Raw genomic sequence first — 18,249 nt, forward strand, 5'->3', positions numbered from 1 at the left:
GCTCCTCCCCGCTGGTTGACTGCAGGCACAGGCTCCCAGCCTGCTCTGTGGCCAATCCTGACGCTGCTCAGACAAGCATCAGGATTGGCTGGGAGCACCCAGCCAGGGTTCTCCAGGCAGACTGGTGCCTGTGCAGGCTCTCACTAGCCCGGCAACTGTGTTGCTGGGCATGAGAGACCTTTCTGCGCATGTGTGTTTGGCCAGGCCGCTACAGCCTGCTAAACATACATGTACAGTGAGGGGGAATGCTGAGTACTCCCCTCTCATTGCTTGTCACCCCTGTGGCCCTGTCCCTTTTCCTCTAAAACAATAATAAACACAGTATACTGTCATTTTTGGGGAAAAGGTTTGTGGCTGTCGCTGCTGGCGGAGGGGTGGGGACGCTCCTCTGTCCTTATGGAGGAGCCACCCCTGCATGGCACGCCATGGTGCAAGGGTGCCTGCATTGGCAATAGGCAACCCATTGTAGCCCAAACTCAGGGGGAAAGGACAGGTATGCGCCCTATGCCTTAAATATGGCACATTCCTGTCCTTTCCCAGTGATTTAGTGAAGCCAAGCAAGGTGACTCGCTGTGCAGCACTGCACCACTTTGCCATAACTATGGCCCTTAGTTTATAGAAAACAAGGAGGGACTAACGCACAAAGTAGGATGAATTGTGTGAAAGCCAGAACAACATACACCACTTCAGTTGACAAGAACTCAAACAGGACAAGAAAGGGATAGTTTATATGGACAGAACAGCCATATTCTGCCATCATACTTCATAGCTAGGACACTCCATGGAGCAGATGTTGCACTTTCTAAATCCTTTTTTTGTGGGCTTTTATTTATTTGCCTATAGTGCTGTGAGATTTCATGGCCCTTTTTGATAGTGTTTTATGGTATCTAAAAGATAGTGGTAAACACACACATGAAGCTACAGAACATACTGGCCCTGGCCTCATACTACTGGTTGTTCAACATCTTGATGTCACTAAACATGGTAGTAAAGCTTTCTGGATGGTATTGATACTTTAAGCCATTATCACTGTACAGCATTTCTAAAGAACATCACTAGTCTACGTAAACAAGGTTGACGTTACCTGGTTTCCATTTTTGCCAGCCACGACTGCACAAGGTCACCCGTCAAGTTGTCTTCAATAGACCCATAATCCCCCTCTTCTCTTGGTAGGACCACCAGCATGGCTGCATTCCCTCGGTAGGGCAACTTTAGCACTGTGCATCTAAGTTTTTTATCAACAGTTGAAGAAATTTCGTCAGCTTTGAACATCATGGGCACCTTGATCTTCTTATATTTGTTTATAAAAAAGGGGGTTGGTTCTGTGAAGGCTTTGTTGAATGGATACAGCCACATGCCTGTAGGGGAAGAACATTTAAATCAAAAGAGATTATTAGTAGGATGAAAAAATATAAGAAATTCGAATTAGCACAGTTTTAATATTTGTTGAAAGGATATCTGCTCTTGTTTCACTTCTACAGGCCTATAAATTGTGACAAAACATATAATAGGCAAAGTATCTGCCTTTACTTCTGACCATATTGATTTTGCAACTTTCCCGCCGGGATTCGATATGTTATTGAAATGTTCCGGCAGCTGAATAAAATATTAGCCTTTTATTGTGGTGCACTTTCCTATTGTGCTTATTATGATAGTGAAAATCATGAACTTTATTTTAATTTTGACACGTAACCAACCCAAATAACCTTCTAAGAACTGTTGATATGCAAGCCTAAATCATAGTTTTCATGAAGGCTCATGTTGCAGTTTTCATGAAGACCTGAGGCTTAAAGAGTCTACTCTTTGTCTAGAAATGGTCCGTATATGATCTTCTGACACAGAATTGCAAAAGCACACTGACCATAATAATTCTGCGATTAAATAATTGCATTGTCTTGAGGGCACATGAATATCTCTGAGTCAAATAAAATACTTAAAGATTTACCTTTCTCCTACTCAAAAGCATTCCAATAAGACACAATTTCTAATGTGAGTTTCTAGGAATAGGCAACATAATAGAAAATGTCAGCAACAGCAATCCTTATTTCGATTCAATTGAAGTTAGCAATTCAAACAATATCCATGTGCTTACCATTCCAAGATGCATTGAATATAAGTGTGATAATCTTAAGAATCACTTTAAAGACTGCAGATTTTCTGTCAATCAGGTAAGTGTTGAATTTACTAAAAGCAATGAAAGCAATTTGTGGACAGTTGCAGATATGTGTTGATGTTTTACAAGGCAGAGATTGATGTGCCTTAGCGTCACACGTATGGACTCAGATGTAAATGCGTTACATCAGTTTAAAACATATTTCATAGCAAAGTCATGGGTGTCCACGACGTCATGTATCCACGTTAGTAGCAGTGGCTGGTCAAGGGAATGGAACATAGTGGGTAATTTTAATTGCATGGCCATTACAGGAGACCTCTGTACTACTGTTTAATTGCTGATGTGTTGATTATCTAAAGTGGTAGACCAAAGCCATCTTTTTGGTCTGATTTACTGCTGGTATTCTCCTTGAACCGAGCGTGGTTCCATAAAAGCTTCCATCTAAAAGGTATCTGCCTTCTTTCAAGAACTGTAATAAAAACAGGACCTTATCTATGTTGTTGGCAAAAAAGTATTTCAATTCATTCCCCCTTTTTACTAGCAAAGCACCAGTATTTTAATTACTAGCTGGTTAAATAAGAAAACAAAGAATATGATAAATTATTAGTATTGTTTTAGCGAGGTAATTTTCTTAATCACAGTCTTTTTAGTTTGCAAAATAAGGCTGCTGTAAGGAATTAGGTTACTGGTTGACTAGGGTGTGGTCAAGCAGCAACCGTAAACCCTGTCAGGGTAAGGCACAAGCAAATCCCAAATGATCCTGTGCTCAACCACGCAGTAGCTTGGCACAGAGTAGTCAGACTTAACTTGGAGGCAATGTGTAAAGCATTTGTGTAACACTTCAAAGGGTAAAATAGTCAAAACGCCACATGAAAAGAATCCCAAACAAGGTTAAGAAAAATACGTTTCTTTAATAAAAAAACACAAGACCAAATCTACAAAAATCCAATCAGTAGATTTAGGTGAAAATATCACCAAAAAGCACAAATCACCAACTGTGGCTCACTGTTCACGCTGCACCAGTACAAAATCACAAGATCAGGCTGAGTGCAATGGAGCATGGGTTGGATACAGGGACCTAGTTAGTTCTGCTTAGCACAGTACCATAATCCTGATTTGTGAAGCGTGGTGAGGAACTGCATTGAAGATACATTGCATAGCTGAATCAATGCATCCAGTCTGAGAAGAGGCAAGGCTGCAATGCAAGGGCCTCCATCATCGTTGAGGGTCACGCCAATGTGACTTATGTTGCGAAGCCTGACTTCAAATACGTGCCGAGCAGTCAGGGTGATGCTTCAGATATGAGGACCTGCTGCAGAATCAAACTTTGTCATAGAGTCTGGCATCAATGAGGGGTGTGAGGGCCTTCTTCGAGGGTACATCATGCAGTCGATGTGATGTAGGAGTTCCGAAGAGCTGTGATGCGGATCTTTGCAACAGGTCCATTCCACATTGTCGATGTGTCGGTTCTGCTCGGGTTTGCACCACACAGCAGAGATGTGTTGGATGCACTGGTTCCACAGCGGCTGGCAGAGCACATTGAGCCCACTTCCAAGGGTCTAGGACTGAGGTGGCACTAATTGACAGGGTTTTTTTTTTAATTTAAAACTCTTTTTATTCAACACTGTTCATCATGCAGCACAGTTGATATGTGATTTAGTTGAAAAATTTAAAGGGAAACAAGAGCAAATAGTAGTGAATTTAAGACATTAGCAACAATCAGAGACCATTTGTTACATTATAATCAGAGATCATAAGCACCAAATAATAACAGACAAACAAATACTATTCCCCCCAATTCCCAATTGTCTGTGTCGCCCGTCATTCAGTATCCACTGCAGGTGTGCCAGTTGCCCCAGACTTTTTCCCATTTTTGTGGGCAGCCCTGGCTTTGTTAACCCACTTGTTCTGCTTGCTGGCACCAATCCATGTCAGATTCCTAGTCTTCAATGTGAGTGGGGGGTCCGCTAGAGCCTCCAGTGCGTACTATGTTGCATTTGGCTACCACTATCAACCAAATCTTTTGTTTCCTGGACCATGGTGTTTCTCCTGTAATGGCCATCAAGATCCATTTCACATCTGTAGGATCACTGGGTCTATTGCCTGAGCCAGTGTTTGTACCACCCCATTCCCGTAATCTTCAATTGCTGGACACTGCCAAAGAATGTGAAATAAGGTGCCCTCTTGCCTGCAGCCCTGCCTGCTTATTGGAGACTCGTGTGGAGTAATACTCTGGAGTAGTATGATCTGTGCAGGATTTGCAACTGGATTTATCTAAAACAGGCCTGTATTGCAATCTTGTGTGGGCTCTGTAGAACTTCTGCCAAATCATCATTCTCTAATATCCCAATGTCTCCCTTCCAGGCCTCTCTCAGTGACAGCATCAGGTCTGGAGAGTTGTTTATTATTTTCCTATAAATAAGAGATACAGCTTTAACAGTTCCAGCAGCGACACCTCAGGCAACTGTTCTCCTTTTGGTATGTGAGCATGGCCCAGCTTTAGGTATCTATAGCGCTCCTTTTCTGCCATTTCAAATTACTGCCGAAGGTCTTCAAAGGCCATCAGTGAGTGGCCCTCCACACACATCACCCAGTTTATCTATTCCAATCAAGTCTCATCTGGTAAAACCCCGCAAACCACTCACCTTGTTTATGAGATCAATATTCCAGAGAGAAGTTTGGTCAGTGATCCTGTTACTCCAGCCTAGGTGTTTAGGGCCAGATGTACGAAAGGATTTTACCCATTCTGTGTCTATGGGAAAAAGCTTTTTCGTACTTATGGCCCTTAGTCACCTATCTCTACACCTTCACTAATCCCTGAGTGTGAGTCGAGAGGTTGAGGTCCCTCTGGGTTCTGGGTTCAAGAGGTGCAGGTCCAGCCCTACTCACTGTGGCAAGATTGCAGCAGGTCAGCATAGCTGGACAGCAGTTCCTTCTAACAGCAGTCCAGCAGAGTGGCAGCCCTTGTAGCAGCACAGCAGCCCTTCTTCCTTGTTGAATATCCAGAGTTCCAAACGTGTACTGAAGATTTGGTGTCTAGGGTCCAGTATTTATTACCTAGTTGTGCCTTTGAAGTGGGGGGTGGGGGATCTTCTAGAGGTTTCCATTAGAAGTCCTGTGGCATCTTGCCTTCCCTGCCCTGGTTCCAGACTAACTACAGGGGGTATGCAGCCTTTTGTGTGGTGTCAGTCCACAGACTATTCAGGTGTAAGTAGGGCTGTGCCCATCTCCTTCCGCACATGCTGCCATTGTTGGCCAATCCATGAACATATAAGCTCCCTGTTGTGTGTGGTTGTCTAGGAGGAATACACAAATGTCTACTATCAGCTACAATCAGGCCCATATTTATATTTTTGTAGCGCCCCAAAAGCGGCGCAAACTTACAAAAAACAATTGTATTTTGTACGTTTGCGCCGCTTTTGCGTCAAAAAGCGACACAATTGCGGCGCTAAAAAAGTATAAATATGGGCCTCAGTCATGTGACCAGAGATAGGCTACAGGCACTCAATTGCTAAGGGCAAGAAAAGTTTCAGAATTACAATTTAAAATTCAACTTCTTCACCAAACATTAACTGGTTATCTACTCCCATTTGGAAGTTACAGTTATAAAGTGTAATAATGCAACTCAAATGTTGTCCTATGGTGAGATAGGCCTTGCAGTAGTGAAAAACAAATGTAAGATTTTTTCACTACCAGGACATGTAAAACTTAAAGGTATGTGTCCTACTTTTTAAATACATTTTGCCAAGCCGAAATGGCAGTTTAGAGCTGCAAACATAGGTTCTGCAAGGGCAGCCCTAAGACATTCTTTTTTTTTTAAAATCTGTTTATTAAACATTATGCACACACAACAACATGTTTAGTCATTGATAGTTTTTCAAATTGTTTACACGCATTTGTAAGTCATTGCAGCGCGGTTGCGCGATACAGTTCCGAAAACACCATTGTAAATTATGCAACTAATTAATTAACTAAGGTCACAGCTGAACACCGCTGGTATTATTCCTAATGCTGGATTCTTAAGGAGTTACTTAAGTGGGTAGCACAATTGGTGTTACAGTGTCAGGTAGGCTCTCATTATTCTAATGAGACTACTGGATTTTGAGCAGCAGAATCGCCTGTTGTGTGGGAGACTGAGTCTTACCCACTACAGTTGACACCTGTCGCACTAATCTGGGTTTTGCTCTGGCTAACTAGCAGTGCCTCATACCTACCCAAGGGCAAGGATGATTGGGCAGACAAGTGCATGACATCATTGATTTCTCAGGGAAACCGTGGTCACTCAGATCTCATCCGTTTCTCTCAGTTACATTAGTCTCATATACACAATGATAAACAGAGGCAGTATAGGTTTCAAAATTAATGAAGCAACTGCATTTTAGATAGCAAAGCATGTACTGCAATAACCAGGGTGATGCAGCATGATAAGATTAGAATTGTGACAAGGAGATTGAAGCATAGAAATAACGTTACCATATTGTCACTAGAGTCAATCGACTAATTCCTACCTAGGCTATAATAGAGCACAGCATATTAAGCTCTAATTCTGCCCTTCAGGTTCCCCTGGGAAGACATCATCCCTCATACCTGAGCAAAGACCTGAACTCTGCATAAGCATCTGTAGCAAAGCATTCAGTAATCAGTCTACAGTTGTGGTTCTCTGGCTGGAATCTCCCTCTAATGTGTAAGGGACAGAGAAGTGTTTTTATAATAAAACAGCTAATGTTCTGAGAAAATGTCCCTACGTAAAAGATGTGTGTTTTTCTATGAAAATCAGAGACAAAACTTGTACTACATTCACCAGCAACCTATCTTACTGCAGCCTTCAAAAAAGTGAGCAAGAATGTCTTGTTTGAGAACGTAGTGCTGGCCTAGGCAAAAACAGCTAGATAGAGAGAAATAAAACAAGACCGTAAAAGTGGCTAAGGTAAGAATAATAAAACGAAGCTGAATAAAAATATATCTAGGGTAAAGTGCACAGCTGCTGGCCTAGTATGCTAAAATAACGTGCATGAAGCTACAACTAAAATGGCCACACAACAACAGGCCCTCCAGTAACATTTAATTTACAGGCCCTTGGCACACCTAGCTCCACTTTTCTAGGGTCTTATAAGTAAATTGAATATGCCAGTTGGGTAAATGCCAATGTTACCATGTTTAGAAGACACAGCAGAAACACTTCAGCACTGGTTAGCAGTAGTAAAGGGAACAGAGTTATAGGCCACAAAAAACAAAGTCAGTAAAAATGGAGGAGTTAAACACAAAGGAGCATATTTACAATAAAATGGCACATCAGCTATGATGCTCCACTTTTATTTTGCCCCCCGGCCCCTCAAACATCACCATTGAAGCGCTGTATTTACAATATCGGCCACCATGAAGCACATTAGCACAATAGCGTCAAAATTTGTGATGCTACTGTGGCACATTGGTTGAGTAGCTCCAAAACTTATGGCTCTAGTCCAGCAATGTGTGGGGAGGCTATTGAAAACAATTGAGCAGGCGTTAAAAATGATGGGAAAATTGGTGCAGTGAAATCTCAGAAATGTCACTGCCCCATTTTTCTGGGCCTCCTAATTGGGGAACGCCGTACTAGCATACTTTATGCCTGGCGCAGGAAAAATGTGGCACAAGGGGTTACAAAGTGGCACAATGCTTGCATTGCGCCACTTTGTAAATCTGGTGCAGGCAAAAGACCTCCTTGATGCTGCCTTAGCATAAAAAAAAATATTCTAGAGTGGCGCAAGGAGGTGTCAGGGACTTGTAAATATGCTGCAAAGTTTGGGGAAGGACAGGCTGATAGGCCTAACAGCTCCCTTCGGTTGGCATGAATGGAGAATAAATTAAATGGAGAATTTGTCTTCTGGCTTACCACAGCAGTTTTGTAGCTATTTATTTGACATTATTTTTGCTCCTCTGAACCTCTTAGTGAAATCTGAGGTTTAAGGCCCATATTTATACTTTTTGACGCAAACCAGCGCCGGTGCTGGTTTGCGTCAAAAAGTTTACCGCTGGCTAACGCCATTCCTACGTGCCATGTGGGTGCCTTATTTAAGGAATGACGTTAGCCGGCGCTGCGGACTGGTCAGAGTAAAAAAAATGACTCAAACCAGGCAGCGCCGGAGTAGGGGAAAATGGGGGTTGTGCGTCAAAAAATGGTGCAAGTCAGGTTTGAGGCAAAAATCATGCCTCAAACCGGACTTGCACCATTTTGTGACCCACAACCCCCATTGAAATTACTCCTGTCTTAGCAAAGACAGGAGTCATGCCCCCTTGCCCAATGGCCATGCCCAGGGGACCTTTGTCATGTCAAAAGCACCCACGCTTCAGTGACAGTGAGTTGAGGGTCATGCTCGATGTAATCATCAGGGTAGAGCCACAACTCTTAGGAGTACAGTTACAGCAAACCTCTGTAGCCAGTTATGGCAGAGAATAGTCGACAAAAAGCCAGGTCCAACATGACCCCCTACCAGCCTAAAGCCAGGGGAGAACAATCACTATCCTGATGTACTTCCCTGTTTGAGGCGACAGAACAAGGACCCAGGCCCACAACAGCAGGGGCATGCTCCAGTTCTTTGACTTCCTGACTCCAATTGGATCCCTCTGTCCACTCTCTCAGGGCCCACTAAGCCAACCCATGGGGAACCTTTCTCCTTTCCTGCGGATACCATCTGTGCAGCACCTAACCTTACGTTGCCCACAGATGTATCCCAGGAGCAGGATAGTACCACCAGGACCAACACAGTGGTGTTGCCCACTCCACCCCTGGGGTGTGACTCTTGTCCCCTCCCCAGGGATAACTCTGTCCACCTGGACAGCAAGCCACAGTGGTTACTGACAGCTGTCAGGGATGAGAGCCAGGCCCCAGGCCTCTCAAAGCTCTCCCACCACTGTGGCTGTGGAGAGTGGGGGGTGGTAGCCCCAGGTGCTGGGCACCCTTTAACCACTCTCCCTTCCACCAGGTCAGGGATGACAGCTTGAACCTGGTCCTACCCCCTGGGGCTCCGTACCCTCCCTCCTGGAGCGGTACCCCCAGAGTCCAACATGGTCAGGGTGCTTATAGAAGCCGCCCTGCTTCATTCATCCCACCGCTGCCACCAATGTTAGAAATTGGGTTTTTGGTTGGCAGTCAAGTAACCCTCTGTCCAAGCAAGAACCCTCACTCTAGTCAGGGTAAGTCACACACAATCCAAAATTAGTCTGTGCCCACCCTCTGGTAGCTTGGTATGAGCAGTCAGGCTTAACTTAGAAGGCAATGTGTAAAGCATTTGTGCAATAAATCATACAATACCATAAAATAGCACCACAAAAATACACCACACAGTGTTTAGAAAAATATATAATACTTATCTGGGTATTTGCAGGTCAAAACGATAAAAGATGCAATATGAATTTGTAAAGATATCACTAAAAAGTGATATAAAGGCCCATATTTATACTTTATTAGCGCCGCATTTGCGTCGTTTTTGGACGCAAAATCGGCACAAACTTACAAAGGACAATTGTATTTTGTAAGTTTGCGCCGATTTTGCGTAAAAAAAACGACGCAAATGCGGCGCTAAAAAAGTATAAATATGGGCCAAAGTGTCTTAAGTCTTTAAAAAGCTAACAAAGTCTCTTTCGAGCACAAAGTACCTGGTTTGGAGTGGAAAATCTCCGCAAAGGGCTGCAGAAGAAGAGATATGTGGAAAAATGGTGTGCGCGTCAATTTCTCCTCTGCACGTCGTTATTTTTCACGCGGGTAAGTCGTGCGTCGTTTTCCGGTGCGTGGACAGTCTCTTTCTGTGGGTCGCGGGATTACCAGATGTCCCGGGGTCTGTGAGTGGATTCTCCTGCTTGTTTTCCGGCTGCGCGTCGTTCCGCAGGGCTGTGCGTCGAAGTTTCGCTCTCATGGCAGGCGTCACGTCGATTTCCCCTCTGGAAGTCGGGCGGCGTTGTCCTTGCGAGGCCGTGCGTCGAAGTTCCGGTCGCCCCGAAGGCATCGCGTCGATCAGCATTGGTGTGCGGTGATTTTCTCGCTGCGGAGCAAGCTGTGCGTCAAAATTTTCGTTGCACGAAGAGTCCAAATGAAAAAGAGAAGTCTTTTTGGTCCTGAGACTTCAGGGAACAGGAGGCAAGCTCTATCCAAGCCCTTGGAGAGCACTTTTACAGCAAGACAAGAGTTCAGCAAGGCAGCGGCGCAACAGCAAGGCAACAGTCCTTTGTAGAAAGCAGTCAGGTGAGTCCTTTAGGCAGCCAGGCAGTTCTTCTTGGCAGGATGCAGGTTCTGGTTCAGGTTTCTTCTCCAGCAAGTGTCTGATAAGGTAGGGCAGATGCCCTGTTTTATACTAAATTGTGCCTTTGAAGTGGGGGTGACTTCAAAGAGTGGCTAAGAAATGCACCAGGTCCCCTTTCAGTTCAATCCTGTCTGCCAGGGTCCCAGTAAGGGGTGTGGCAGTCCTTTGTGTGAGGGTAGGCCCTCCACCCTCCCAGCCCAGGAAGACACATTCAAAATGCAGATGTATGCAAGTGAGGCTGAGTACCCTGTGTTTGGGGTGTGTCTGAGTGAATGCACAAGGAGCTGTCAACTAAACCCAGCCAGATGTGGATTGTAAAAAATGTGTAGATGTGTCTCCATGCTGTACTGTCAGTGGATGTTCGTCTCCCATTTCCATATCTCTCCATGTCTGTAATGTGGAGATGCACTAATGTCATAGGCACATGTGTGACTCAATCCTGGCCATACAATGGATGTGTTTGTTTGTCTCACCCTAAGCATTGTGTATGAGCAGTTCCAGACATCTGCATTAGTGGTTCTGAGATGTCAGTCCACTCCCATCTGTGTAGCCTGACCTGTATATGAGACTGTGTCACTCTACTCATATCAGTGGGACCATATTAATCATGTACGCGTAATGGTAATGACAAATAGTGGGGCTGCCAATCCAGTTCCACCACAGAACTGGCCTTCATAGGACATGAGTATTGGCCTGATAGCAGACTAGGCAAATGTATAGGTGATCTGCTGACTGTAGGGTATGTCTAGGTAGTCAACCTGGGATACTATAACATGTGGAATTGGTGAGGTCTGATGGCACCATTAATAAATTCCTAGGGGCTATACTTGTGGGGAGGTGGCCTTCCATCATATGGGTTGGTACTGGAGGTGGTAAGTGCCCTGGGAGATCCCTTAATTGTCACCATAGTGTGTACATGGCATGTAGGTCAAAGTCCTAGCAAGTCCTATGCTGCATTGCTGACTGACTGCCTACATCATGTCATCATGGATAGTTGGGTGCACATCTGATCGCCTGGGAATATCACAGCTTCCTTTGGCTTTTAGGTAGTGGCAGATTAGGAGTGGTGTGGATACTTCATGACACATGACCTGTTCATGAGCAGGAACAGCTGTATTCAGTCTCCTCAGACTGCTTATGTGGTAGTGGGATGCGTATTTGGTGTACTGGCAGTGGTGTTTGTCCATGTGTGTCTAATGAATGCTAATGTATATCCCCTGAAAAGTGTGCTCTCTGGGCTCAGTGATAGGTGTTGCCATTTGTGGAATGGTGTGTGTGAGGGTGGAGCTATCATTATTATCATTGCAGTCCAAATGGTGTACCTGCATGTGTGGTGGCCTTGGAAGTGGTCCATGGTGTGGTATTTGTGTCTATGAGGTACATCTGTTGTGATAGTGCACTCAGTGGATGTGTTAGGATGTATTACATGTAGTACATGGCCCATTGTTGATGTAATAAGCAGTATATTGGGTAGTAATATATTTGTTGTGTGTCACCTGTCCTGGCTCTTGCTTTCACAACTCACATAGCTATATCACGGATTTTCAGAGTACACATCTGATGTGATCTGTTTGGGTGTCTGACTAGTATTGCCTAAATCTGAGTTGTCCTCCATGATGGCATCAGTATACTGAGTGGGCAGACATGTAAAATGACAGGTAGGTGGTGTGTGGTCTGTGAGTGGAATTGTTGTCACTGTGATGGACATGTTAGAGAGGACATGGACTAAGCAGGTGTGGTGACTGTAGAGGATTTATGTGTTTTGTCTAGTCAGCTACACATGCAATGGGTGAAAGGGGTATGGAGAGGTAAGATTTGTATACAGGAATATTATTGCTACTGCATCCAGGGCAAGCAATGTCAGCTAAAGGGCTTAGGTTGGTATCATGGGGATGAGCCTAGCAGTGCAGTCCCACTGTGGTATAGCTGTAGGTGTTTGGGTTGGCAGAAATGCGTGAGTAGTAGTGACATGGCATGACATGATGTAGGTAATGTGTATTGGCAAATGCAATGTTCTAGCCATGATATGTATTGTGACATCTGTGCATGTTTAGCTGTGTCAACAGGAGGTATATGTTAACTATTGTGCCCCCTAGCTCTCTCTCTCCCTCTCTCCTTCCCTCTCTCTCTCTCTCTCTCTCTCATTATGTGCATCAACATCATCTGGTGAAGGAGAAGGGGCACAGGCGATTGGGGAAGCAGCAGCCCACGGGACCCAAGAAGCTGGCACCAGTGACACTGAGTGTCCCAGTGGGACAGGGAGTGAGGGGACTGCCCCAGGGGAGACCAGATCGAACACCTCATCCTCAGAATCCTCCTCCAGTGGACACTCCCTCACGGTGACAGACACATCTGGGACCACCCCAGCTCCATCCTTGTCTTACCACCCTCCCAGTAGCTCCCCACCCAATTGCCCGTGCCCGCTCACCCAGGAAGGTGGGCGCCTCCTTTGCCGCCGGCATCTCCGCCTCTGCCCCTGTCAGCTCTGCTGCCCTCAGTGAGGAGACTATTGACCTCTTGAGGTCCATATCTGTGGGTCCGTCGACCATCGCGAATACCATCTAGGGACTGCCAGCTCAGGTCCAATAGAGCAATGCGTTCCTGGAGGGCATTCACGCTGCCATGGCTTGCCTACAAAGATCCTTTCAGGTTCTGGCCTGCACTCTGATGGCAGCCAGTGTCCCTTTGTCTTCCGTCCCTCCTCCAACTACCTCTGACCAATCCCAGGCCCCTTTCCCCATACCCATCCAACGCACATGCACACCCAGGTATACATCCACCTCAACAGAGCAGGGTAGCTCAGACAAACACAAGCACCACAAGTCCCACCACCGGCATGCACACAAGCAACACCCACCTGCAGACACACCAACATCCACTCACTGCTCTAACTCCCCTGCCAGCCCCTCCCTCACAGACACTACACCAGCCACACCTACAGCCACAACACCATCATGCATGGATCCAGCCACCAGTCCCATCTTACCCACAGCCAGCACAATAGCAGATCCGCAGACCTCCACCCCAGTCGCTACATCCACAGCCACCACAACCACTGACACCCCCACATGCAGCACATGTCCCATTCCTGCAGACACCACCTCAACAATCACCCATCCACCACAGCATCTCCAAGCACCTCTTCCCCCTCCCCCCAAAACACCTAAATGCCCACACTCACCCACCCACCCAACAGACGCCCCGTATCCACAAGCATTCCACACAAGCACCTGCACCAAAGACATCCACACCTACACATCTGACAACAACTCCTTCTCCCTCCACTCACAAACCATTTTGCCATGACCACACTTGTGTGTCCAAGAAGCTTTTCCTCATGGAGTTTTCCATGTTCCCTACCCCTCTCCCCCGTGAGGCCCCCAAGCTCTCTGTGTCCCTGCCCTAGTCCAGCCATTCTACCTCCAAGTCCTCCACTGCCCCCCACTAGTGCCCATGCCCCTCCCCCGCCAAGAAATCTGCCCCTCCCAAGCCTAGGCCCAAGGACCCCCCTCCCAAGCCCAAGGACCCTCCTCCCAACCTCAAGAGCAAGGACCCCCCTCCCAAACGCAAGCACAAACTCCCTGTAACCCCCCAAACCGTAAGTTGACTGCCTGTCCCCTTGATGCCCCTACCCTGTTGAGGTCATTTTTTAGTCAGGAGTCAAGTTGGGGCACAGTGAGGTGCCATTTGTGTTTTGGGCACCTAAGACTATGGTCTGGACAATGGCCTTCTATTTGTGTACAGTTATTTTTAAATCTTTTAATATTTTAATACATCTGGGTCAACATGTTGCTGGTATTGATGGTAACATACTTGTCCTGCCTTTCCTTATACATGTCTGTCTAGTGTTTGTAGGCTTTGGTTTGTGTGTGCGTGAGATGTGTTTGTGTGTTGGTTGTGCTAGCTGTTGTGCCTGGGCTGCATGTGTGTGTGTGACCCTGCCATTGGTACTGCTGTCTTTGCTGTGTTTTGTGTATAGGATATGTTTGTGTTTGGTACATGCATGTGTGTAGCCAAACTGTGTATAGTTTGTGTTGGCATGTGCAAGGGTGGTTGTTAGAAATGGGGTCTTTGGTTGGCAGTTAGGTTACCCCCTGTCCAAGTAAGGACCCTCACTCTAGTCAGGGTAAGTCACACACAATCCAAATGATCCTGTGCCCACCCTCTGGTAGCTTGGCACTGAGCAGTCAGGCTTAGCTTAGAAGGCAATGTGTAAAGTATTTGTGCAATAAATCATAGAATACCACCATATAGCACCACAAAAATACACCACACAGTGTTTAGAGAAATATATAATAATTTGTATCTGGATAAATGTAGGTCAAAACAATTAAAGATGCAATAAGTAATTGTTGAGATATCACTGAAAAGTGATATAAAGTGTCTTAAGTCTTTTAAAAGCAAACAAAGTTTTTTCAAGCCTAAAGTACCTGGTTCGCATGAAAAATCTCTACAAAGAACTGCAGAGGAGGAGAAGTGTGGAAACAAAGGGGTGTGGGTTGATTTCTTAGGCCACACATGGCAAGGCGTCGTTTAGTTTTCAAGCAGGGACGGCTGTGCGTCGATTTCTGGCACTCGTTCATGGATCCTCTTCGTGTTGCAGGGTTTTCAGATGCCCCGGGGACGGTGCGTGGATTTCCTGGGCTGGTATGACGAAGTCACAGGAGCTGTGTCAATCCGGTGGGCATTGTGTCGAATTTTCTACTGCACGGCAGGCTCTGCGTCGATTCCTCTCTGGAAGTCAGGCTGTGTCATTCCGGCTCAGCTGTGCATAGATCCAGTGGGCCGTGCAGCAAATTTCTGGTCGCTACGCTGGCACTGCATCGATCTTCTTGTTGCGAAGTCGGGCTGCGTCATTCTGGTTTGGCATGCAGTGAAATTTTCACCACGGTGCAGGCTGTGTGCCATTTCTGGCAGGCTGTGCATCGAAGTTTCGTCGCACAAGGAGTCCTTCTTGCAGAGATGAAGTATTTTTGGTCCTGAGACTTCAGGGAACAGGAGGCGAGCTCTACCCAAGCCCTTGGAGAGCACCTCTTCCCCTCAGCCAGAGAGCAGCAAGGCAGCAGGGAAACAGCAAGGCAGCAGTCTTCCACAGAAAGCAGTCAGGTGAGTCCTTTGGGCAGCCAGGCAGTTCTTCTTGGCAGGATGCAGGTTCTGGTTAGAAGTTTCTTCTCCAGGAAGTGTCTGAGTTGGTAGGGGCAGAGGCCCTGTTTAAATACCTAAATGTGCCTTTGAAGTGGGGGAGACTTCAAAGAGTGGCTTAGAAGTGCCCCAGGTCCCCTTTCAGTTCAATCCTGTCTGCCAGGGTTCCAGTAGGGGGTGTGGCAGTCCTTTGTGTGAGAGCAGGCCCTCCACCCTCCCAGCACAGGAAGACCCATTCAAAATGCAGATGTATGCAATTGAGGCTGAGTATACTGTGTTTGGGGTGTGTCTGAGTGAATGCACAAGGAACTGTCAACTAAACCCAGCCAGACGTGGATTGTAAGGCACAGAAAGATTTAAGGGCAGAGAAAGGCTCACTTTCTAAAAGTGGCATTTCTAAAATAGAAAAATTAAATCCAAGTTCACCAGTCAACAGGGTTTTGTATCACCATTCTGGTCATACTAAATATGATCTTCCTACTCCTTTCAGATCAGCAGCTACCACTCAAGCAATGTGTGAGGGCAGCCCCAAAGATAGACTATGAAGGGAGCAGGCCTCACTGCAGTGTAAAAACGAATTTAGGAGTTTTACACTGCCAGGGCATGTAAAATACAGAGGTGCATGTCCTGCCTTTTGCCTACACAGCACCCTGCCTTATGGGTTACCTAGGGCATACCTTACTTATATGTAGAAAAAGGTGTGTTTTAGGATTGGCAAGTACTTTTAAATGCCAAGTTGAATTGGCAGTGAAACTACACACACAGGCCTTGCAATGGCAGGCCGAAGACAAGGTTCAGGGGCTACTTAAGTGGGTGGCACAATCAGTGCTGCAGGCCCACTAGTAGCATTTAACCTACAGGCCCTGGGCACACATAGTGCACTCTACTAAGCACTTATAAGAAAATTAAATTGTCCAATTGGGTATGATCCAATGTTACCATGTTTAAAGGGAGAGAGCATATGCACTTTAACTCTAGTTTGCAGTGGTAAAGTACGCAGAGTCTTAAAACCAGCAAAAACAGTGTCTAAAAAGTGGAGGGAGGCAGGCAAACAGTTAGGGTTGACCACCCTAAGGCTGTCAGGTCTAACAGTGGTGTTGTGTGCCCTTGTGTGGTTGTTGTGAGTGTGTCCGTGTGTGTGGTGTTGGCTATGTCCTATGCGTTGTGTGTGGTGTGTGCGTGGTGTGACAAATAGTTTGTTGTCTGGCAGTGTGATAATGTTGATTGGTATTATGGTGTTGTAACATGTCGTATGTGTGTGTTGTCACGTGGAGGTGTGCAGTGAGAGTGCTTGGTGAAGCATTTGTGTAGTTGAGGTTGCGATGTTGCTGTGTGAGTCGGCGGTATTGTGAATGATTATGTTAGACAGTGGCGGTAGTGTGTGTGCGCGTGTTGGTGTGAGTATGGCACGTGTGTTGGCCATGGTGTATGTAGTTTGGGTGTGGATGTGTTATGTGTGGGTGCATGTGTGTATGAAGGTGTGTGAGTGTGTTCGTATGGGTGTGTGGTTACATGTGTGTGTTTTTGGCAAGCCGTCCAGGATGTGTGTGTTGTGTGTGCATGTGTACTAAAATCTTTCACTCCAGTGTGTGCTAGGTGTGCGTACTTACGGTTGTTGTCTTTGCTGCTGGTTCCAGAGTCATTTTATGAGCAGGAGAAGTGGAAGGACTTCGAGTTCAGGCTGCATGGTGGCTCTGGCACTCGCAGCTCACTTTGCTCATAAGGAGCGGGGCGAGTGAGGCACGCAGTGGGGGGTGGTCGGAGTGGGTCTAAAAATTGTTTAAAAAATAATAATAATAAAATAAAAACTTACCTCGCTCGTCACCGCTCCTCTCCTCCATCTTGCTGCAGGTACAGAATCCCAGCCTGCCCTGCAGCCAGTTCTGACACTGCTCAAAGCTGTGTCAGGATTGGCTGGGAGTGTCCATCCAGGGCACTCCCAGGCAGACTGGGAGCCTGTGCAGGCTCTCTGCAGCCCGGCAACACAGTGCTGGTCTGGAGAGAGCCTACTGCGCAAGTGTGTTTGGCCGGCCCGAGACAGCCGGCCAAATATACATGCACACTTTGGGGAGTGCACAGTGCACTCACCTCACTGCTCGTCACCCCCACAGCCCCACCTCTTTCACAACAAAGGGATGATAAATATAGTTCATTATCCCTTTGTTGTGAAAGGTTTTACAGCTTCTGCTGCTGCTGGGGGTAGTGACGCTCCTCCTCCCTCACGGAGGAGTCGCCCCTGGGCTCCCGGCAGGTATGTGTCCCTGAAGGTGAGTGTTCCCTTTTATAGAGTTGCTTTCCTCCAGGGTTTTGGTGGTGGTGTGACCACGGCCGAAAGGCTGGCGGTGAGCAGCCTCTTAATGTGGTCTGAAGGTGCCTATTGCCATCGGCGGTGGCCTATCCGCACTGGTGGTAGCTTGGCTGGGTTCTGTTGGGGACACCGCCATGGTCATATTTTGGTGCGAACGCTGCCGCCAACATGGCGGTCATGAGACCGTCAAACTCGATATGAGGGCCTGAGTGTCAGTCAGTATGTGTATCATCATGAGTGACAATAAGAGTGCACATAAGTAAGAGAGAGTGCGATTTAGAGTGAATGTGAGTGAGTGTGAATGAAGGAGAATGAGTGAGAGTGTGTGAGAATAAGGGAACATGAGTGAGAATGACATGGTGAGTGCGAGTGAGTATGAGTAAGTATGACTAAGTCAGAGTAAGAATGAG

General features: G+C 46.4%; 1 protein-coding gene across 1 annotated transcript in view; it reads right to left on the minus strand.

The window, feature by feature from the left end:
* Positions 1 to 18,249, minus strand: part of SERPINA10 (serpin family A member 10) — a 170,143-nt gene that overhangs the window by 84,551 nt on the left and 67,343 nt on the right. Inside the window, exon 3 of the mRNA XM_069208240.1 lies at positions 1,085 to 1,358. Coding sequence (XP_069064341.1) covers positions 1,085 to 1,358 — 274 coding nt within the window. The remainder of the gene's footprint in view (positions 1 to 1,084; positions 1,359 to 18,249) is intronic.

The sequence above is a fragment of the Pleurodeles waltl genome, chromosome 9 (genome assembly GCF_031143425.1).
Source record: "Pleurodeles waltl isolate 20211129_DDA chromosome 9, aPleWal1.hap1.20221129, whole genome shotgun sequence".
NCBI lineage: Eukaryota > Metazoa > Chordata > Amphibia > Caudata > Salamandridae > Pleurodeles > Pleurodeles waltl.